Source organism: Carettochelys insculpta, chromosome 7 (assembly GCF_033958435.1).
Source record: "Carettochelys insculpta isolate YL-2023 chromosome 7, ASM3395843v1, whole genome shotgun sequence".
Classification (NCBI taxonomy): Eukaryota; Metazoa; Chordata; order Testudines; family Carettochelyidae; genus Carettochelys; species Carettochelys insculpta.
Window position 1 is genome coordinate 37711776 of NC_134143.1, and position 24377 is coordinate 37736152.

Below are 24377 nucleotides of genomic sequence, written 5' to 3' on the forward strand. Positions count from 1 at the left end.
AGTAGGCCCCAGCATGAGGTATATGGGAGGGAAGGAAAGGAAAGAAGTGAGACAAGTAAGATACAGAGTGGTGTTATTAATGTAGCTGGCTCCACAACCCAGGAGACCTGAGACAGCTTCTGGTAAATAGTTTTACTGGGGTAACTAAGGAAGAAAACAAGATTCTGATGTACCAATCAGTTTCTGAAAACATTTTCACAGTTTACCACAATATGAGGTATGTTTTAATACCATAAATATTTTGTGAATAGAATTCAAAATGTTGATAGCAGGCAACTCATTTACTGTTCATCACATCGTCATTCTTTGTTTGCTAAGCACATCAGTCGTAGCAAATTGCTATGCATATTGCCTGGCTTTTCAAAGTACCTTCTAACATTTGCAAAAGAACTCATCACAGGTTCCTTTTCTGTTTCTAAATTACATGTATGGTGAAGAATTGCTAAAAGACAAGACCTGCTTATGCATATTATTGAGAGGAACTGTTTAGTACATTTTCTTTTAAAACTTACTAAATAGGAAAAATCTATCTTAATGGGAGTACTAACTGTGCATGTAAGGGAAAAGTAAATTATGCCAATTTTAATACACTAAAGAAAACAAACTATTGAAACAAAGACTTCCTCTAAAAACATAAATCCCTTAAAGAGGGTTCCAATATGTTTGCATGCTGTATTTCAGCATTCAGTATAGAGGACTTTTAAATGTCTATCTTGCCTAGAAAACTATCGTGAGCCATTTTATTTTAAACTGAATTTCCCCTTTTTTATAGTTTTTTATGGTCAGTGAATATTTATAATCATTCAATATTTATAGTTTCCTTTAGGGAAACAGAGTTATTTGGAAAGTAATTTTTGTATCAGTAATGGACAAACAGGGCTATATAGATGATGTAACATATTTAGGTAGGCAACCATGGAGAATCTCTACCTATTTTTCTTCCCTTCCTCTCTAGGCTCTTGACAAATCCTGCTACCACATCTCTTTAATCTGCCCATTCACGTATACACCTTCTGCAAAAATCTTAGTTTTTGCTTTGATTAATGTATGAATTTGGAGTGGAGAGAGGTAGGAAGAAGTCAGGGGCTGGCATCCCAACGGGAGCAGAGCTTAGCATGTGGTTTGCACAGTCATTCTGATCACTTTCTTTAAGCCAGTTTGTGGGTGCCATTTGTAGGCTGAGCTCTTGCTGGACAAAAGTAAAATTGAGTGAACAGATGCACTGTAAACAAAGGTGGACAGGCCATATGATTTGAGTTGCTCTAGAATCAAGGTTACAACATCAGACTGGGTGCTAGAGACTCTTTAATATAGTTAAATGGGATAACCAATGAAGCAGAACAAAGATAGGGTAAGTATATAAGGAAATGGTCCTACATGATCTGTACAACGACCAAAGCAATTAGATCAAAGAAATACAGATGTTAGTAGCTTAAAATGCATATAAAAATTCTACTATGGAACACAAGTTGGATTTGTGATATCACCATATGCCTGAACCCCCACATCTGGATCTGGCCACTATGAGCATGGATCCTGTACATGCCTAAAAAATATAACCTGATTTGTTAAGCTGGAATTTGTGAGATTTTTTTGTGTTCCCATAAAACTTAATTTAGTGTCCTCCAAAAATTGATGAGATGTTCTTGATAAGTCAAAGGGAAACCCCAACATATTTCAGAGTCTGAGTATATTTATGCAGCCTATTTGGCATGTACTGGTCATGTTCAAAAGTCATTTATATGCCATTTTTCATGTAGAATCTATCTATACACTTTATTGTTACAGGTAAACAACCACCATCTGAAAGATGATATGCAGAGCCACATTAAAAAAAATAGCTACAAGTCTCATATAAACCACAGAAACATATTACTCATTGACAGATGTAGCATGTTTGGTAAGCCCAAGGACAAATACCCTCAAAGTCAGAGACCAGAAAGATATGCTCCAATACAGACAACTGAGACTTGGTTTAAAACAATATAAATCAAACCCTGAAAACAAAGCCGTACTTCGGTTTTAAAATAAACGGGGAAAAAAATTCAGCTGTAACCAAACACTTTGAACACTGAAATAAAAACTTCAGTCACACACATTTTCAAAATATATATGAATATAATGATTTACCAAAAACAAAAAGAAAGACCCACAACACACCTGTTCCTTGTCTCTGTTTGAGGCTCCTTTCATCAAGCTGGTATAAGAAAAGGGAAGAAATTTGGTGTGAGCCAACTAGCTAAAATACTGGCTCTGAGGCCCTTTAGGGAGATGCCAAGGATATGTCTAAAGAATGCAGTGTTCTCTGGTGGTCCCCAGTTGTTATAATGGCCCTTGGGGGCAATTACCACTTGGAGCAGTTTGAAACTTTGAGGCGGCTCTCAACTGTATTGAGTTTGCAACAGAGCAGAATTAATGCCAGAGACAGTAGTTAAGCCCAGCATTTGTAGCCAAATTCAATCTGTGCAGGTAAAGATAAAATTTAACCTGTTAATATGAATATACTAGGTGAGGTAACTGCAACTACAATATTAATTGGTGTTCCCATATGCTGACATTCATTGGGCCTGGTTCTGTTCACTCTGGTGTAAATCATGAGCAGTTAAAGTGATGTTACATTAGTGCAAAACCTCTAGGAGAGAGAAGAAAATTACTCATGTTTTGTTAACTCACTGTCAGTTTATCTGTTTTAAGTCATTTTAATTTTTCTACAAACTTCGAAGGTGTGATCATGTTATCATACATAGTCATTTTCTCACCGTACGAACAGATCCACAATTGTGTTGGATAATGGATAACAAATGCAGCTCTTCAATTTCTGAATTTTAGCTAACTATTCTTTTAGAAGCTGTTAGGAAAAAAAAATGAAGTGCATTTGTGTTCCATTATTTGCAGCGTTTCTTAAGAAACAGTGTATTAATTTGTGACACCAGGAGCAAGATTATTCCCTGCCTCACGTTGTGCCACATCAGTCTCTTGTTCAGTTCTTGTTAGAGTAACAGCTAAGATAAAATACAGTTACTTTGGAAGTTTGTTTACATATGTTGGCTTGGCAAACATTAAATTAGTCTCTCAGAAAGTGTTACAGCTGATTCTATAGTTTAAGAAAAAATCGTTATTGAAAACAAATAAGAGTGAAAAGCAAACATGTTTTTTCACCACATAGGAAATAAAAAAATTGTTGTTGGAAAGAACTTTAATGTATCACCTAGTACACATTAGATGTGATAAACTTCCCTTGAAGGAGTGTACAGTCTACCCTTAAATAATAGGCTCCATGCAGGTATTAGTTACAAAGGAAAAACCACTTTAAAAGTAAAAGATATATTCTCTTACCACAGTATTACTGTAATTCCCATGCAATTTGTTTCTTTTAATATTTTGCGAACTTGTTTCACTTTATTTGTCTACTGTTTTCTTGATAGCTATTTTCTTAAAAATGAGAGATCCATATAAATTAAAGATCCAAGCTTGCTAGTTTTACCAATCCATGTAAGATTAACAAAAGTAATCCCAAATAAACATTCCCATGGTTGGTTACACATTTTTATACCTCAATTGTTCATCTTGAGGGTTTTTTCCTGACAGCTAATGTGTAGCTAGAAAAGTACCGTATTGATGTTACAATTTTTTTTATTTAAATTGATTAATAAAGTTTGATTTATTTGGATCATGTTAACATTAAACTATTTTAAATTAAGCACATATTCTGACATTCATGGAATTAATTTGGCACAGATTTATACATAGCATTCTGAGTTATTATGGCTATTTTTCAAAATACAACAAATATTTCTCTGGCTGCAGCAAAGGAAATAAAAAGGTCCCAGGAGTACTTTATTGTTCTGCTTGACAAATGTATGATTCTCTTAGATTTCTAGTGAAAACAGAGGTTGTGGAACTTTCTCACATATTCAATTAAAAAAAACAAAGGAAAAGCAACAGCATATTAATGGAAGTTGCAGAACAAAAATAAGTTGTTAAATACTCAACATTTTTCATGAATCTTTACATATTATGTATTATTCTTTTGCTACATGGTTATAAGACAGGCTTTTCATGGTCAGGTGCTTGGGAAAAAAATCAAAAGTATTTTAAAGCATACAAGCTAAAATTTTAATGGATCTCATTGTTCCTACAATACTCAGATATGTGTAGTTTTGACATGCAAAAGGGGTGGTTAAGTAGGAAAATACAAACTCTGTGCAATGCAATTATTTTAAATTAATTTTGAGAGAGCAAACAGGAACTGAAAAATACTGCAAGTCCCTATTAAAAAAAGCTTGTCACTAAAAACATCATATATATCTTATTTGCAAATTCAAAGACTACACAAAATGACATGTACAAAGCAGAAGGAAAGTGAAAACAAATTCATAAGTCAAGAGAGTCAAGATGGCTTGATTCCTAAAACGTACTAATTGCTTTGGGAGTTGAAGATACTCAACAACTTGCAAGCTACAGCTTTAAATTAGCAGAGAAACTTCCAAATCAGTTACTAAAGGCTGACTGTCCTCCTCAGACTGAGTCAAATCTGCATGCTGAGCCTGATTTAAGCTACTGGCTGCTGATAGTGGAAAGTTTGCCAGAGGATGGGTGAAGTGAAGCAGAATGGCCATGGGGGAGGGCCAGAATCAGACAAAACAGACTGCAAAGATGTAAAGGGGAGAGCAGTAAAATCCTATTCCACTGACATTAGTATTAAAAATCCTACCGATTTCAGCAGATTCAGGATTTAATAAAGAAAAATAAATTAATTTAGAATGACTCCTGAGCAGCTTCTGCCAGCAGGCCATTTATTATATCTGGACTCATCTGCTCTACCCTGCGGGGAGGGCAACAGACATACTGCTACCACTCTCCTCCCAAGGCGGATATATTCCTCCAGCCTTGCTGCCCTAGTGTATGTAGAAGGACGGAAATTTCACTCCCTACACCTTCAGGTTTAAGGAAGTTCATTATGTCTAAATAATGGAAGAGATTACCATGATCTAGACAAAACTGTGAAGCTGTGATTTCAGAAGAGATCCTATAAAATTTTATTACCAAAGGACCTACAGCTCATGGACCTCATATTATTCCCAATAACTAAAATCACTTACTTCTTCTAGGACATCAGCTAGCTTACTGAGTATCTCTTCAGGAAGGCTCTGGAATGTTGGAACACTGAAATGGGAAAGAATGGTTGTTAGTTAATAAAGTTACTTGTATTTCATAAAATAAGTTAATCATGAGACCCAAACAATACCTTTATTACTTATAATCAATATAGATTCAGTCTATACTGTAGTTCCTAACATCAAGACAAAATACCAAATTTTGCTTAACAAGCATAACTCTTTAACACTGATTATAATAAAAGCCCCATACACATTGAACTCATATTGCTATAAAGGTTGAAACTATTAAATCCAGCATTCTCTTGTCTGACATCATCTGATTTCCAGCATGACCACTGATCTTGCAGGACCAGCAAGTCCCAGGGCCAAAGAAGCCAGACCAGGGCTGGGAGGAGAAGAGGCCAGCAGGGGTGGGCTATAACAGTCAGGGAGCCTGGGCCCTGGACTTGTAGCAAAAGACCCTTGCCCTGGACTGAGAGCAGTGGCCAAGGCTGGCAGGAAGCCACAGCTCTGGAAAGCCGCAGCCAGGGCTCGTCAGGAAGCCGTGCCTGGGGCTAGAAGCTGGCAGCCAGGAGCCATTGAGGGGGAGGGGATGGAGTAGTTCAGAGGGCAACATGGGACAATGAGCGCAGGAGCTGGAGGCCAGTGTGGGGTGGGGGGCAGAATTGGTCTGGCAAAATTCCTGGTCCAAGACTACTCAGGTCCCACAGAAGCCACACCATGTAGATTGAACCCGTAACTCCTTGAGTATAATTGAAATATTCATTTTATGCAGGAATAAACATTTTTCTGCTATCCTTGTGTTTATAAGATGAAATGTGAATATCTTCTATAAACTCACATTGGAAATCAGCTAAACTAATCAATGCTACGAATTTTTTCAAGTGCCTTATCTTCTTGGAGGCTCACATCTCACTCTTTTTTGAATGCACCTCTTCTATATACTTGAATGAACCACAACTCCTGGACCAGGATTTTCAAACACCGGAACTTAATACCAGTAAAATAATTAGGCTGGTTTTCAGAATTGCTGACCCCTCAAGCAGCTTTCAATTCACTTTAGTGAGAACTAATAAATGCTCAAAACTTAAAAATTTACCATTTTATTTAGGAGCCAATATCAAGATTTAGGAGACTAAAGTTAGCACCCTATTTAAGCAAATCTTTACTCTGATTAGCAGCTAGGATAAATAAAATCATTAGAAAGGTGGCACATGCCATTATCATTTTTAAATACTAGACAACCTGTCTCTGTACCCATCACACTATTTTTCCTTCTTGTGAATCATATTCATTTTAGAATGAGCACAGAAATGAATTAAATGCATATTTGAAACATTTTTATAAATCACACTGATTGACATATTAAGAATATATGTTCTATTTATTTTAACAATACAGCACTTGTATTTGAGGGGGCTATAATCACAGGACTGGAAGAGACCTCGAGAGGTCATCAAGTTCAGTCCCCTGCACTCTTGGCAGGATGAAGCACCATCTCGACCATGTCAGAGAGATGCTTATCTAAACCATTCTTAAAAGTCTTCAGTGACAGTTTCCACAGTCTCCCAAAGCAACTTACTATAGGGATTAAACATTCTGACATTAAGGAAGCTTTTCCTAATATTCAGCCTAAACCCTTCTTGCTTCAGTTTAAGCCCATTGATTCTTGTATTTTCACTAGAGATTACGAACAACAATTTTCTCCCTCCTCCTTGTAATAAGGTACTTGAAAATTGCTATTACATCCTGTCTCAGTCTTTTCTTTTTTAAATTAAACAAACCCTGTTCTTTCTATCTATCAGTCCTCATAGGTCATGTTTTCTAGGCCTTTAATCATTTTTGCTGTTCTTCTCTGGATTCTCTCTCAATTTGTCCAAATATTTCCTGACATGTGGTACCAGAACTGGACACAATATTCCAATTGAGGCCTAAACAGCATGGAGTAGAGCATAAGAATTACTTTTTGTGTCCTGCTTACAACACTCCTGCTAATACATCCAGAACAATGCTTGGTTTTTGCAACTGTGTCACACTGGTAATTCATATTTAGTTTGTGGTTTGCTATGACCCCCAATCTCTTTCCACAGTATTCCTTCCTAGGCAGTCTTCTACCATTTTGCATCTATGCAGCAGATGGTTCCTTCCTATACTGAGCATTTTGCATTTGTCCTTGCTGCTTTTCACTCTTTTTTCCCCAGACCTTTTCTCCAGTTTGTCCAGATTCTTTTCAATTATAAAATTCTATCCCCCCAAATTAATTGTAACCCCTCCAAGCTCGTATCATCTGCATACTTTATTAGATGTATGTTATATGCCATTATCTAAATCATTGATGGAACTATTGAACCGAACTGGGCCCACAACTAATCCCTGTGGATCTCCGCTCATTATACCTGTCCAGTGTGACTGTGAATCATTGATAACTACTCTCTAGGAACAGTTGTCAACCAGTTATATACCTAATCTACTTTATAGTAACCCTGTTTAGGTTGTATTTCCCTAGTTTGTTGAAGAGAAGGTCATGCAAGATTATACCCAAAGCCTTACTGAACTCTAGATATACCACATCTACCACTTTCCTCCTATCCACAAGGCTTGATCCCTTCCCCCCCCAACAAAAAAAATGCACCTTATCAGATTGGTTTGACATGATTTGTACTTGATGGATCCATGCTGACTATGTCTCATTGCCGTATCTTGTAAATGAAATAAATTAGGGTAAAACTCATCCGGTACTGAAGGCCTGCACAAGGCCAATCATTTACTTTGCACTTTAACCGTCAGAAAAGAATGAAGGTGAGAGATGAGCAGTGTATACGCCTGAGGTGGGACCTCTCTCTAAGGTGAATTACATCTTATAGGAATGAATCTTTTTTGTTCTGTAGATATGGGTTCAGACAATTTTTTGATCACAGAAATAGCATGAGCCCATAGAGTGGGAGATAATGGAATGCTCTCTGCACCACGTAAAACCAGCAAAGGGTCTGTGCTGGTGTAGCAGCTACATATGGGTATGTATACACCCTCACGAGGCACAGATCATTTTCTAGCAGCATCATAATGTCCAGTGTGGAAAGTCAAGGGGTAACCCACAGATGAAACTGTGATCCAAGAACATAACATAAGAATGGCCATACTGGGTCAGATCAAAGGTCCATCCAGCCCAGTATCCCATCTGCTGACAGTGGCCAATGCCAGGTGCCCCAGGGAAGGAGAACAGAAGACAATGATCAAGTGATTTATCTCCTGCCCTTGTACTGAAGGCTAGGGCGCCATACTTTACCCCTGGCTAATAGCCATTTATGGAGCTAACCTGCAAAAATTTATCGAGCTCTTTTTTAAACCTTAATAGAGTCCTGGCCTTCACAGCCTCCTCCGGCAAGGAGTTCCACAGGTTGACTGTGCGCTGTGTGAAGAAAAATTTCCTTTTATTAGTTTTGAACCTACTACCCATCAATTTCATTTGGTGTCCCCTAGTTCTTGTATTATGGGAAAAGGTAAATAATTTTTCTATATTCACTTTCTCCACACCATTCATGATTTTATATACCTCTATCATATCGCCCCTCAATCGCCTCTCTTCCAGACTGAAAAGTCTCAGTCTCTCTAGCCTCTCCCCATATGGGACCCGTTCCAAACCCCAAATCATCTTAGTCGCCCTTTTCTGAACCTTTTCTAATGCCAATATATCTTCTTTGAGGTGAGGAGACCACATCTGCACACAGTACTCAAGATGTGGGCGTACCATAGTTTTATATAGGGGAAGTGTGATATCTTTTGTCTTATTATCTATCCCTTTTTTAATAATTCCTAACATCCTATTTGCTTTATTAACTGCCGCTGCACACTGCGTGGATGTCTTCAGAGAACTATCCACTATAACTCCAAGATCCCTTTCCTGATCTGTCGTAGCTAAATTTGACCCCATCATGTTGTACGTGTAATTTGGGTTATTTTTTCCAATGTGCATTACCTTACACTTACCCACATTAAATTTCATTTGCCATTTTGCTGCCCAATCACTCAGTTTGCTGAGATCTTTTTGTAGTTCTTCACAATCTCTTTTGGTTTTGACTGTCCTGAACAACTTGGTGTCATCTGCAAACTTTGCCACCTCACTGCTTACCTCATTTTCTAGATCATTGATGAACAAGTTGAACAGGATCGGTCCCAGGACTGATCCCTGGGGAACACCACTAGTTACCCCGCCTCCATTGTGAAAATTTACCATTTATTCCAACCCTTTGTTTTCTGTCTTTTAACCAATTCCCGATCCATGAAAGGATCTTTCCTCCTATCCCATGACCGCCTAATTTACATAAAAGCCTTTGGTGTGGGACCGTGTCAAAGGCTTTCTGGAAATCTAGGTATATTATGTCCACTGGGTGCCCCTTGCCCGCATGTTTATTAACCCCTTCAAAGAATTGTAATAGATTAGTTCGACACGACTTCCCTCTGCAGAAACCATGCTGACTTTTGCCCAACAATTCGTGCTCTTCTACATGCCTTGCAATTTTATTCTTTACTATTGTTTCTACTAATTTGCCTGGTACTGATGTTAGACTTAGAAGAGACCAAAGTTCCCAAAGTCTCATTCTCAATGAAACTTGCTTTTATAACAATGACCAGAGATCGTATCCCACATTAGCAGTCTGCGGTAGGTGTGGAAGAGGCAGGCCTAGACTATGGATGAGAGTTAGATTTCACCTCTCCAGCTGCTCAATAGTCCATCCATATAAAAGTCTTGTTATATGCCGGTGAAGTGGTTACAGTCCTGAGAGATGCTGAGTCTTCTAATCGTACATCAAAGTAGTTAAAGGTATTTGACGCCACACCAAAATTGGCTCCTGTGAGTCCTAAATCCTGTAAGGTATTGAAGCATCAGTAATTCCCACTTCTGTTCATGAATTTTAAGAACATTTGTGAGCATGTGTTTACCAGGATTTCTTATGGTTGCCAACTCTTTGGATGAATTTCTGGAGGTTTCTTCACCTGACATTAATCTTTAATTCCTAGAGACTACAGGACAATCCTTGATGGCTTGCAAACCTAGAATGTGTCCCTTTATGAGCTTAAAATTAATGTGCTCCACAACATAGTTTATACAGTTTGAACCTCCCTGGTCCAGAATGCTCAGGACCTGAGTCACATAGAAGCAGCGAATTTCCCAGGCCACCCTGCTTAAGCCAGCAGGATTCCTTGCCCCCCAGCAGCTCTGCACCTTAGGCCTGCAACAGCTCTGTGCCCCTGGATGTGGTGGCTCCCCACCCAGGGCTGGTGGCAGCTGAGCCCCCAGCCACTGGCAAACTCTGTGCCTGGGGTTCTTTGGTCCAGTAGCATCTGTGGTCCTGCAGCACCACGGATGTAGCAGGACCAAAGTCCTGGCCGTGAGACATTAATCCTGTAGTAACTTCTTAAAGCTCAAAGAAGCAGTCGTTATTTACTAAATATTAGTAAAGTGTGTATAAATTAACTGTTTAGGTATAATTACTAACTGAAGCACAACTGGCTACCTATTAAATCATGAGTAAAAAACATGTAAAAGTAGGAGTTGTGCCTACGCCTACTGAAGTTAGTGAGAACATTTCCACTATCTTCAGTGAGCCCTGGATCACTTCCATAAAGAGAAAAATTTCCAAATGATTTACCAAAGGTCTAATAATATTCCTCCTATCCAACTTAAAATATAATGGTGCAAAAGTAATGGTGCAGAGTAATTTAGATAAGCGCTTGGTAGTCCAGTAACAAACAAAAAAATTAAAACCCTTACATTTGGCAAAATGTAAGTGCAAGCTTCTTCCACTCACAGTATTTTTTCTGCAAAATAGCGTCTCTTTCATGGATGTACAATACTGCTACTAAACTGTCGGCCAAAATAAAGAGGTGGAGCAGAAATTACATATCGCCTTTATTCCTATGTACTCATGACATTTATTATTTCAGCTCAACTGTTCTCAGGAAAAAGAAATCAGAAAGAATGTACATATAGAATAATATTTCTGACCAAAAACAACAGTCCAAAGTTTTACACTGTTTAGCTCCACCTAAATTAGAATTAGGATAGAATTTACCAAACACGTTTTTACTGAAAGTAATTTCCCTTTTACAACACAAAATCTTCTATTAAAAGTATGCTGCAATGAATGGTAATAAATCCTCTACAGCTTAACCTGTAGAAAAACACCTTTATGAAGTCCATACCATAAGCAGGTAAGAAAAAAAAAAGCTTTGCTTATATTGTACCAGCAAACAGTCTCAATGAACTAAAATATCTTATTGTTGAAAGCTTAGGCTATTTAAGCAAATAGAGGGTGAAAGGAGAAAGAAACATTTACAACTTTATCATGGTAATGAAGCAGATAATTAGACAATTAGAAATGTTGAGAAAGCACAAATCCCAAATAAATTATATCCCAGAATTACAAAATTAATTTCTTAGTAAACAGAAAGCATCTAGAAAGGGTTTATGATTGCTCAGAAAGTACCAGGGAGCTTCCTTATGATTAAGGGATGGTGATATAGTTAGCTAGTATTTCCTGTGTGGAATATGCTGGGATACCACAGTTACAAAAGCCAAGCTTATCAAAACCTCAAAGAATATATTTATGAAGCAAGATAGGCAAAACTAATATTGATCCACTTGAATTTAGGAGATTATGAAGTGAGCAACATTATAAATGCATAATTCAGTAAGCGGTAGTAAACTTGGTGTATCAGAATCACAAACAACTCTTCCATTGATATTATCAAACTGACAGATAAGGGAAAAATAATAGACTTAGCTGGATTTGAGGAAAAAAATTGATATCATATTATACTACAGATTTACTTAAAAAGACAAATGTTTTCCACTATCAGTACCCTCAATTACATCCCTGAACCCAAATGTAGTCGTTCAGGATTTTAAAATTGTGACTAACCTCAAAAAAGAATAATATAGGTAAGAACTGCGTTAGCAAAAAGATAAGAAAAAAGTAGTCATGAACAGAAAGATATGTAGCAGAAAGATGACAATTTGGGTGATGCAAGGCTTAATAGAAAATTATTTTTACACACAATGTTTTCAGAAGGCTGGAAACCAAAACAGTATCTCATTTTTGGTTTAAAATTGGAGAAGAGAAAGTCTGAAATTATTTAACACAAAATAAACATTGTTCCGGATATAATGTCAATTTATAAAGAGAGTAGTTGTCTTCTGGGGAAAAAAGATTACAATGCAAGCTCAGTGGAAGGTCTTCAATGAAAAGACATCAGTTCATGCTACCTAGGGGACTGACACCACTGGGGTCACAAAATTCAACACATTTGCAGGAGAACCTCTTTTCAGCCAGTTGCATTTGCCTGTTTTCTGTAAGTATTCTCCCAGAAAGCAGGAGAAAATTGCTATCCTTCTCCTTTCCCTTGCTTTCACCAGGGATCTTCTGTACCAGCTACCCAGAAGCAAATGATAATGATAATGATTCCCCCTTAGACTCCGGACCACAATATTTTTTTGAGCAGCCATGTAGAAGCAAATGGACTCCCACCTCACAGGCATCTCCAGAAGACTCTCTCATTGTTTTAGCAGACTGGCAATGGTCATTCAGGTATGTTCATATTTTTCCCAAATTATTTACAGTGAACATTATTTTTTCCCAGTTGCCTTAGATACTTAGATCATATTTGGTCAATATCAGTCGTATTGCCTAGGCATTTCTTGTACTAAGAGGAGGAAACACTGCTGGTATTGAGATGGTGCTACATAAGGCAAAGCTGGAACACTCTTAGCGTTATTCATTCTATCTGTCCCTAGTGAATGCTAGTAGTCTCTTAGAGTGACCATTCCTTGTATAATCTCCAAATCCAAATGAAAATGGAAATGGGACCTTCCTGAAAATCTTTACATATGCTTTTAAGAATATGAACGACACCCAGAAGTCACATACTTACAGGTCATGCCAAACAAGGAAGATAACAGGACACCACCAGCTATCACATACAGCCCCAGCAAAATCGCTGCAGTACATCACTGACAATCCGTAACCTATCCTGGAAGACAATTCCTTGCACTCAGACACATTGGGAGGCAGGCCAGTCCTCATTTACAGACAACCCCACAACCTGTAGCAAATACTCACCATCAGCCACATTCCACATCACAGAACCGCTAACCCTGCTGATCCTTTCTGTTTGAAGTCTTATATTAGTGATGAGACACAACCCAAGGAAATTTGAGAAAATGCTTGCAGATTGTGGAACAAACAAGTAATAAATATGGCTGCTTGGGCTGCCCTGTTTGTGATCTTGGTTCATATGGCTATCGAACTCCTTTTGGATGTGCTGGTATCGGTGATTGCTAAGATTATGTTTTTGTGTGTTTTACTGTTACATACGTCATACGGAACTGAACATAGGTTACGGATGCCTGCAATGGGAGGGAGTGCAAGATAGGCCACCACAGGGGACAGGTGGGGCACCCCATTTAGCAATTACAATTCTGGCAGGGGCACAAGGAGGCAGTGTATCTCCTGAGTGCTCCCTTGAGTCAACTATTGAAGTGAAGAATAAAGTGCCCATTGGAAAAATGGTCAGAGGCTGGCAATAGCCCCCAATTCTTTCTGGTTGTAATTCAAAGTGCTGGTTTTGACCTATAAGCCACCCATCTCCTTATGTGGTCTCAAAGCAGTTGAGATCAGCTAAAAGCCATCACAGCATGGTTTTTCCCAGGGACTCTCCAGCAATGCCGAGAAATTGACAGCAATGCTGGGCCCCCGACAGGTGGTGGGAAGACGCTAAAGAGCAACCCCTCACCACCTTTTAGGTTCCGGAACACGCCCCCACGGCCTTTGTTGGGGTGCGCCTCCAGGAGATATGAACCCACGCTGACACCCCCTTTGGAAGACTAGGGCTAAGGGGGAACAATGAGGCAGGCAACAGAATTTTTGAAACACAAACAATTAGTTTATTAATACTCAGGGAAGGAACGGGGATATTATTGCAAGTTCGTATTCTAATAACAGTACGCACTTACTTGAATTAAGAAATGGATGATCACATTAACACTAGGGTGTGACGTGGTCTCAGGTAAGTTGGCTGCAGAGGTCAGTTTAAAGGAAAGTAATAAATGTATATATATGCGTGTTTTGAATTAAAAGGAGGAAGAGGGTGCTACTCCTCTTACCCTTACCGGGATCAGGTCACTACTCCAATCCAAATAATTTTATGAAAGGCCGATGGAGGGTTTACCTCTCTGTCAAGCCAAGTAGAAATTCAAGGGAAAAGGGAGACCACGCCTTCACCTTAGTATGTATTTCTCCAATAAGTTGCTAACAAGTTACTAACAATTTCCCTAAGTATTCTAAGTATTAATAACTTACAATTATTATCTATAATCAACTACTAAAATAATTTAACAATCTTATCTATTACTAACAACTCAACTATTAACTAATATTAAAAGACACTATCTATGATAAACAGATCAATTAAGGTAATAACAGTTTCAAGTTATAAACAGTCTCAGCAGATGTCTTTTTTGGACTAGAGTTCAGCCAGAGGCCAGCAAGGCCAGGCCTAAGGTTGGTCTTCAGGGTACTGCACCTGCCCTGCCAGGCAGGCACACAGCAGGGGGATCAGGCCTGCTCTCCCACTAGGGGTCCCTTAGCTACTGGCTCAAGTGGTGATGCTTTGTCTGTAGGCCCTGCTCAAAGCACAGACCTGCCGGTGAGTTAGGATACTTGTCTAGAAATTGTGTCAGGTCCTGTATCAGGCTGCTCTTGACAGGCTTGGGGGTTCACTAAGTCAGGGATGCAGTACCTGCACGAACACAGGCCAGTTCAACCCCTGGCAAGCTCCCCGACAGAGACACCACCTTGCTGCTGAAGACGCCGCCTCAGGGACGCTGGGTGGTGACAGTCTTGCACCTTCTGTCTTCAATCTTCGCCCAAAGGGCTGGCCTAGGGACTTGGCGGACGATCTTTCAAGCCATGCCTTCCCATCCAGGGCCGAGCACAATGGGTCACGAGCCCTGCTTATATAGTAGGTCCTCATGAATTATTCACAAGACTATTACCATACTGGTAAAGTCCTCAACTAGGTCCACCCTCTGGTGGAAAGTTCAGAAACCATCCACGCTCACCCAATCAGATTGCCCCTATGAAAATCTGGACACCCCTGATTCATGAATATGGATGAGCGCGTGGAACAATTCAAATTCCTGGGGGAGCTACCTGTCAAAAAGAACCATTAGAGTGCTGCCAACAGGCAAGCAATGACAGTTTAAAGCTTCATGTGTCTGAGGGGATTTTTATCACACAGCCCCTTCCCGCCAAAATCATGGTGTCCCTGACTCACAGGGGCGATAATGCCTGTACAGATGATTTACACATGACAGGTTTAAACTGAAGCAGGCTGGAATTAGGATGTTCTTAGTACGATGACCTTGACTAACTTCTCTTCTCAGTTCATGAGATCAAAGTATTTTAAGGTGCTCACCCTGTCTTCACAGGACTGCAAGTGTCTTCCACACTGATGCCAAAAGGACACTGCCTTTCTGGGCTGAATGACTTCAAGATAAACATTGCTGAGTAGAATCTGACACTTGATTTAGGTTACTGGCTAAAAACTGCACTCTGAAAAACTTGAGCTAGAAACACCATCCAACTGGCAGCTGTCCAGTTGTCTGCAAGTAGTTTCAAGGAATAAATTGCTGGAACAGTCACTCTCATGATAAATCTTGGCCTTAAAATGAGAAGCAAATAACTTCAGCTGAAGTCTGAAAACATACATTTACTCTGATACTCTTGGTCTTGTTTTCCCTCTGCCTTTTGGAACTAGTGTATCAAAGCATCTTGCGCACTCCAGCTGGTGGTTGCACTGACTTAAATTATCTTCATTTTTAACTCTGCTCCTTTTAGATTTATTTTTAACCTGCTTACTGGATCTGCTTAATTTTCAAAGATATTTTGTAAAATCAAGGACATTATCTGTAGAATATTGGTGCTACTTTACGTGGAAAATAGCCTTGTAGAGACTAAGCACACAAGAAAGACAGAAAGGTGGGGTCTTCAGCTCATATGTCCACGTACATTTGCTGCTGGACAGAGCGTAGGACAGACGTGGGAAACTGCCTCAGGACTTGTGGCGCAAGGGCTGCACTTCAGGGGCATATGGGGAGTGAAGGGGGGTAATGGGGGCCTGGCACCAGCAGCACGAAGTCAGACCCATATTTTCTAAACCTTTTTATCCCCCATCCCACCACGGCTGGGTTTTTCTTCTTTTTCTTGCCTGTAGCTCTTCCTCACTTGGGCTGCTTAGTCTCTGTTCTGCAAGCCAGTCAAATAGGTTATGTCTATACTACAGCAATCTTTCAAAAGAAGCCTTTCTGGAAGATCTCTTCAGGAAAAAAAACAAAAAAAAAAAAAACACTTATTTGAAAGGGTGCATCCGCACACAGAAAAGTGGATCAAACAAATCAATCTGCCCTTTCAGTAGACAGCATCCACACATCCCTTGCTCTCTCAAAAGAATGAGCCATGGACTGAAAAATCCGGTGACATGAGGACTGGTCTTTTGAAAAAAGGGCTCCCGGAGCATCTATACATACTTATTTCTGAAAGAAGCTTTCGAAAGGGAGCACTTTTCCTGACCTGGGAGCAGGAGCAGGAGCAGGAGCAGGAGCAGGAGAGGGCTTCTGGAAGAAGAGCCGTGTTCTTTTGATTTCGGTTTGAAATAGCACACCAGAACTGTGGGGAGGAGGGTGTCCATACCACAAGATGGTGGCAGTTCTTATCACACACCCACTCCTCCCCATCACACATATCACATCACACATATCAGGATCCTCTGTGCTTTTTTTCAGCTCTCCAGCAGCAGGCTCCAGCCCCCCACCCCCACAGTAACAGGACTTAGGGTCCCACAACTCCATCACCCCCACTGGACTGGTGAATTACAGAAAAACAGCAGGGGATTGCCATTGACACCCACCATTTTAGGAGATTTAAATCAGCCTATGTACTCTATAATCTGAACGGTTACTCTGAATTGCTTGGAAATCTACCTCCTGGAGATGTAGAGACACAAATGATCCAAATATGTTCATTTGACCAAGGGACCTCTGAGTTACAGGCTCCCCCACCAAGAAAAAAAGCCCTGTTCCCTTCTGGACTACAGAGAATGACATACTAAATGTGTGGATGAATCACAGACAGACCTCATTGTGTTCATTGAGATTGGTAGTGTGAACTCAACTGCCATCAGTTAACATAATTAAAGGTAAATCAATCACATCACAACCCCTTTTGGAATAGATGCCTGCTGGAGGGAGTTTCAATTTGAGAGTCATGGGGGGCCACAATTTGATGAGAATGTAATCACTCAATGGGGGGGAAGGAGTGATTTAGTCATAGGAAAGCTTGCTGGGCAGAGCAGTGAGGTGTGGAGGGTACTGTATATACTGGGAGGAAGATGTACTGTGTATTGCATTCTCCAGGCCCCTGCTTAAGAGGTCTGGAGTTTGGGACTGGGGCAGGAATTAATTGCATTGGGAAAGAGGGGCCCTGCTGGTTTCTAATTATGGGGGATGGGGAAGTCTGCAAGTTGATGGAGGTTGGATCAGAACCCTATTGCCTGTATAAAAATGTTATGGGGGTGCCCCATACAGGTTATTTGCCATGCTCCCCACTCCCCGACAGGGATGTCCCTGGGTTTGGAAGATCAGGTCAATATTACTACGTTTAAGAAAAGAGAATGTATTGTTCTGGGATCGTTTCTGATAATCTGCCTGCTATGCTAAAACTAAAAAGGCACTAAAATCATTCACACTCATTCATCTTCAAGAGAATGAAAATGAAAAAGCTACAAAAGCCGTTTCAGCTCTACCAACCATAACATATACATTACCCTAGTAAATAAACTACTTCTATTACTGAAAGTAGATCCTATTAACTTTTCCTCTCTGAAAACAATTACCTAGGTATCTACTAAAGACGGTAGCTTGAAGGAAGTGTGAAGGATGCAAAAATTAGATGAGCTGCTGCACTGATTTTTTATTTTAGTACGCAACTGATGGAAAGAAATGAGAGTGAATAACTACATTCTTCTTTTTATGACTCTGGACAGCTTCTACCATCTGTGGTGAAAAAAACCATACCCAGATTCACAGATGGATTATAACTGTCAATAGGCAATGCGTTGAACAAATATTGATCACTTGCAGTGCACATATTTTATGAAAGCAGTTTGCATTATCTATGGAACAAATATTGCTCACCTTCCCACAAGGAAAGAGGACCCTGCCAGCAGTAAAATCAATGTGGTTCTATCATATGCATATCTGTATGGACCAGAGGTGAGGAGTTTATACAGAGTTATTGGAACATTTAATTGTTATGGAAGAGCATTCTACTGGGGCTTCAAACACAGTGTGCTATTTTGATTCTATTTGGTGGGGAGGCAAGCCGGGGAAAGACAAGTGAATTCACAGCTGTACCAATTCTTTGGTCATTTCACCAAATGGAGGGGACATGTGGTAATCATGAGGCACATGTCACAAAACTTGACTTTACTTTTCAAAGCACAGTTAATGTGATTAAACACTTTATTTTGGTCAAGAGATTTATTTTTAATAGGGTGCTCAGGTATTCTCTTTAGTCAGAAGTTAATTTTGTTTTTCCTCCTGAACTTTTTCTCTCTCACTCTGTCTCCTCTGGACAGGGGCGCATTATTAAAGATAACCATTTCTCTACATCTCATTTTGAAATCCTTGCAGGAGGTAACACAATTAAAAAAAACCCTGCTATTAGGCCCAAAGGGGGGAGAATAGACAGGTGTATAAATACAGTAATCCATTTTTCATGGATTTCCTCTCTCATGATCAGGATGGACTATTTTTGAGTAACAGAAACTCCCAGGAGTGTTCTCATTAGTGAAAGGACAGCATTTGAAAGTATCCAAAAATTTTTAGTGCCTTGATTTTTGGAAGCCCATTTTAAGACACCAAGGTGTCTCATTACATTGTATGCCTTTCATTTCCATGATCCCCCCATTTCAGAGGTCAGTCATAAACCAAATTTTTCTGTAGCCTTGTATAATTAGCTGTTACGGTATCAAGCTGAACTTATCTTTTAAAAGTTCCATAAATCCTCCAGGCTAAGTAAAATATAGACTATGGGTAAAATGGCTTTAAAAGATTGTAAAGGAATTAGGTGTTGAAATTTCACTGAGCTCTAATGTGACTTAGGCATCTAACTCCCTTAGGCACTCCCCGCTGACATTGGCACAAATTGCTAAAATTAAGATGCAAAATAGTGATAACTTAGACAGGCTTTCTTCTTATGACAGCAGTGAACCAAACAGTAACAAAAAAAAGCCACTTCTTTGTAAAAATAGATTAGATAACATGCTTGATTTATCGCCTTAGTATGAATGAATGCTAAAATTATAAATTGAATTTTCCTAGGATTATTTCTATATTTTATATACAAAAAGTAATGAAAGAGCAGTTAGTATTTTGGAGGCACAGGGTATGAGAGTTTAAAGAAATTATAAGTTATCTGTGTATCTATACATGTGCTGACCATTTGTTCTGATTCCCAAAATTAGAGGCTCAGTTTGAATTGGTTTAAGATATCAGCAACACCTAATCTCAGTCTAAAGGTATATCTGCTACCCTTGACAACAGATTGCAATAACAACATCCGTTTTGTAAAAAGAGTGACAATATTACTTCTACAGTGTACAGAGAAGCTATTTGCTATGCTGTTTTCACTGCTGTAATTCTATCTCTGTGTTGTTAGTTATATTTTGCATTTCCAATATCACTGAAGGGATATTTTCCACCAGTTCAAAATTAAATTTTTTGCAGAACTGTATATAGGAGAAACATGTTGAAAAATGTAAATATATATACATATATATTATTACAATTCACACTTGCAGACTCAGACTCAAACACTGGAAATCCAGTAAAACTACGAGAAGTTCCACAGGGAGATGATTTGGTTCAACACTTCACAGGATCAGACACTTCATTAGGAAAAAGAAAATCCCCAGAAAGTTCTGGTAAATCAACTAACTACAGGTTGAACCTCTCTTGTCCAGCACCCTCAGGACCTACCAGTGTTGGATGAGAAAAGTTTTCAGACCACAGAAGGTCAATATTGTCTAGCACATTACCAACACTTTCAATGCTTATTGGGCTCTCAGAAGACATTCGGGTGTAAATTACAACTAAGTAATGGCACAGAACATTAAGAGCCAGGATTGATGTTGTAAACAAAATTTATGGAATCACAGGAACCTTGGCCACACCATGATAAGTGGTAGTCCAGCTAACTAAAATCATTCTGGATTACAGATGTTGCCTAAGGTTACCATATAAAAAGGAGAACACCCCTGAGAAGGAATGTATCTGTGTCCGTATCTACCAAATCACGTTGTATTAATGTGTTATAGTATATATAGTATATTTATACAAAGTTAATTTGTAGATACGGAGACAGATACACTCCCTCTCAGATACAATCCAGATTAGATGGGTTCAGTCTGTATTGCTGGAAAAGCAAATGTGTATATTTTCAAAATGACCCCAAGAATGGTCAGAACAGCATTTATATTGTAACAAGGAATACTGAGAAAACAATACTTGTGTACTGCTTTACACATTTGTTATTAAGGAAGAACACAAAGATTGTATGGGTCACCCTCATTTTACCAGTTCTATCCCATGCTGAATTGTCAAAGAACTAGTCTTACGAATGAACATGGGTTTCTCATGCACTGAATCAGAGTATGTTATGCTAATTGAATGCTTTGAGTAGGGTGACAATAACGCCACATACACAACCTAAGTACTTTTGAGCTGTGTAACATCACTGGTAATGGCCTTCAAGGAAGCTAATTAGTACAGTCCTCACCAGAAAACAGTTTTATATAGTGAAAAATAGGGGTGCAAAAAAAAAAATCTTTGTTTCTTTCTATTGTACTACCAGAAAGTCACAGACTTCTGCAGACCCATATAAAAAAGCAGATGTTAATATACAAGATTGTTCTGTATCTCTAGAAACCTCATGAGATGTGTTGAGACTTTTATGCATATACCTTGTCTTTGTCAAAGTACTGAATCATAGAACATCAGGACTGAAAGGGACCTTGAGAGGCCATCGAGTCCAGCCCCCTACCCCAATGGCAGGACCAAGTACTGTCTAAACCATCCCTGATAGACATCTATCTAACCTGTTGTTAAATATCTCCAGCGATGGAGATTCCACAACCTCCCTTGACAATTTATTCCAGTGTTTTTGACCACCCTGACAGTTAGGAACTTTTTCCTAATGTCCAACCTAACCTTCCCTTGCTGCAGTTTAAGTCCATTGCCTCTTGTTCTATGTTCAGAGGCCAAGAAGAACAAGTTTTCTCCCTCCTCCTTATGACACCCTTTTAGATACCTGAAAACGGCTATCCTGTCTCCCCTCAATCTTCTCTTTCCCAAACTAAACAAGCCCAATTCTTTCAGCCTTTCTTCATAGGTCACATTCTCTAGACCTTTAATCATTCTTGTCGCTCTTTTCTGGACCCTCTCTAATTTCTCCACATCTTTCTTGAACTGTGGTACCCAGAACTGGACACAATACTCCAGCTGAGGCCTAACCAGCACAGAGTAGAGCGGAAGAATGACTTCTCGTGCCTTGTTCACAAGAATATTTCAATAGTTGCTGCAAGATATCCAAAAAGTCATTGCCTCATATAATTATTACACAACTACTCTATCAGCAGAAAGCAAAAGTACCCACTTAAATTTCTAACCTGCATTACCACAAGGACATCTTAAACAGCTTGCTTTAATAATTGATCCTTGCTTAGAGACACAAGGAATGCTGACTTCGAAATCTGCCCAAGACAATGATACACTGGCATCAAGTCCTCAGTGATTTGAAATATCAGCATCTTTGCTGGGTGCTCATTTGGTGATTTCAGAGGTAGTATTGAAAAGACATTACTGACTTTTAGGTTGTAGTTTTTAAATCTAACGAATGGTTTGATTTCTTAATTCACTGACTATAGGTGCTTTAATTAGAATTGCTATTGGGATAGATCCTACAGACCCTAATTTTTACACAGGAAACTCCACCTGAAGCTAAGCAGATTTTTTTCGTGGTGAAAACTGAGTAAAGACTGCTTGATGTGATCCATTTTTAATACTAATTTATGGCGCATGGAAGCTTTTAGAAGATTTACAGCTTTTTATAGAATTAGTAGCCATCACACAAATCCTTCATCCTATGGAAGGAAAAAAAATGGGGAAAACCAATTTATTCTGCCTGAAAAGAGAGGTTTGTAAGATTGATCTATGACGTTCAGCTGTCCAATTACATCCTTTCTATATTGTTCCTTAAGAACCACTGCAAAATAGATAAAGAGCAGGGCTGCCAATGTCATGTTACCTACATCTGAACCATCTCACGTGCTGACAAACGTTCAGGAGTTAATGATAAAATTCTAAATATTAAATCACACTGATTTATCTAATAAAATTCTGTAGCTGATGCTGTTTGGCAGGAGGAGGGGGGACTTGACCTTCAGCTTTACTTAACACCCTCTGGCTGGACATCACTTCCCAAATGCAATGGAGCCCCAGTAATGCAGTCTTTGTAGGCACGCTAGAGATTGGAGGAAATTGGACCTAAATGTGAAATGGGTTTTCTATGTGCTAAAAAGAATTTTCAAAATTTCCTTGTTCTGCATCAGGCCAAAACCAAGATCTTTTAAAGTTTTTTATAAAAAATGTGAGATAAAGACCAGCCTCCTACTAAACAACAGCCAGTGCTATGGCAGGTAGGTCACTAATCTGGGATGACCCAGGTTCATTCTGTGAGAGTCAGAGCCAAGACTTGAACCTGGATCACTCTCATTCCAGCTAAGTCACACAAGGGTATTCTGGCCCAGATTAGTCAGTCTGGACCTGTAACCCATTGAAGGAATGAATGTTTGTCAAATCAGGCACATTTCTGCAAAAATAATTTTGTTTGAACAAAACGGCATTTTGTGACAAACCCTGATTTGCTGAAAATTTCCTCACCGTTCTATTGTGAATGCTGCTCCTTTGACTGTACATCCCAATCCTTTTGTGTACAAGGCCAAATCGGTGACTATTATGCTACCCTAATCCCTTTTATGTCTTAAAGTTGTTGGGTATATTATGGTTCTGTTCACACATCAAAGTCACTTCACTCCATAGAAGCAGCATTGACAGACGCACTCAGGAAGTCCTCTGAGAAGTGATATCAGGGATACTGGCCAGAAAAGATGCATCAAGGTCCTGGTCCAAAAAGAACCACAGATAACCTGGGAATGTGATGCAGTACAGAGGCACACTGCCTTCATGAAGTAGCAAGTTTACATCTATTCCAGTGGATGCCTCTAGCTTGGGAAAAACAGTACTAAGTTTCTCCAACTCCCTTTCCCCCTTTTATTCCCCTAGATAACTGGCATAAACCTATATAGTTTATATTTCTGTACAGAACATTTCATCTCCTCTACTGAATTAAAGAAAATGGAAGGAAAATTTGCTTCTTCTCTGCTGTCTGTCATTGTAATAAGTTTTTTTATCTTGATAGTACAGTCCTTACTCCTCAGGTGTCTGATATTATCTGTAGACATTATGACTATTGTTGTACGTTGTGCTTCCAGGTTAAATAAGTTTTAAAACAAACAAACAAACAAACAAACAAATAGAATCCAGCCATTTTAGATTAGATCACAGTTTCTACAAAAGAACTGTTTGGAAAAGCTTAGGGCGTTCAAATAAAGTGCATAAATTCAGTTGCTTTGAAAACACAACAAATAAAATATAAAATAGACAAATATAGACACTTTTAAAAAAAATTAACTGGAAAAAAACAAACAATTCTTCATTCATCTAGTATCAGTCACTTTTCCAAATGTTTACTTATTCATTGCTTTTGAAATTGATCATTTATTGAAAGGATATCAGGTCTCAATTGGGTGCATTGCATACATTTTGCCTAGATTGAGTCTGCCATTCCCCCTTGAAAGGAAAATATTATAATTTTAAATTCCATGCAGTGCATGTTATTTTTTTCCTATTACTTCATTGACGTCAGCAACCCAGATCTTACATTGTTATTATTACAGAATTGTGATATTAACACATCAAAACCAAGCAATTGAGTACTACATATAACTATGACAATTATTAGAGAAGCTTTTAAATCAAGCAATTCTATTTAGAGTTAACAGCTTGTTAGCCTACAGATT

General features: G+C 39.0%; 1 protein-coding gene across 2 annotated transcripts in view; it reads right to left on the reverse strand.

Moving 5' to 3' along the window:
- Positions 1–24377, reverse strand: part of PRKG1 (protein kinase cGMP-dependent 1) — an 880390-nt gene that overhangs the window by 253123 nt on the left and 602890 nt on the right. For both annotated transcript variants that reach the window (XM_075000323.1, XM_075000322.1), the window contains exon 5: positions 5103–5166. In XM_075000323.1, the coding sequence (XP_074856424.1) occupies positions 5103–5166 (64 nt within the window). The remainder of the gene's footprint in view (positions 1–5102; positions 5167–24377) is intronic.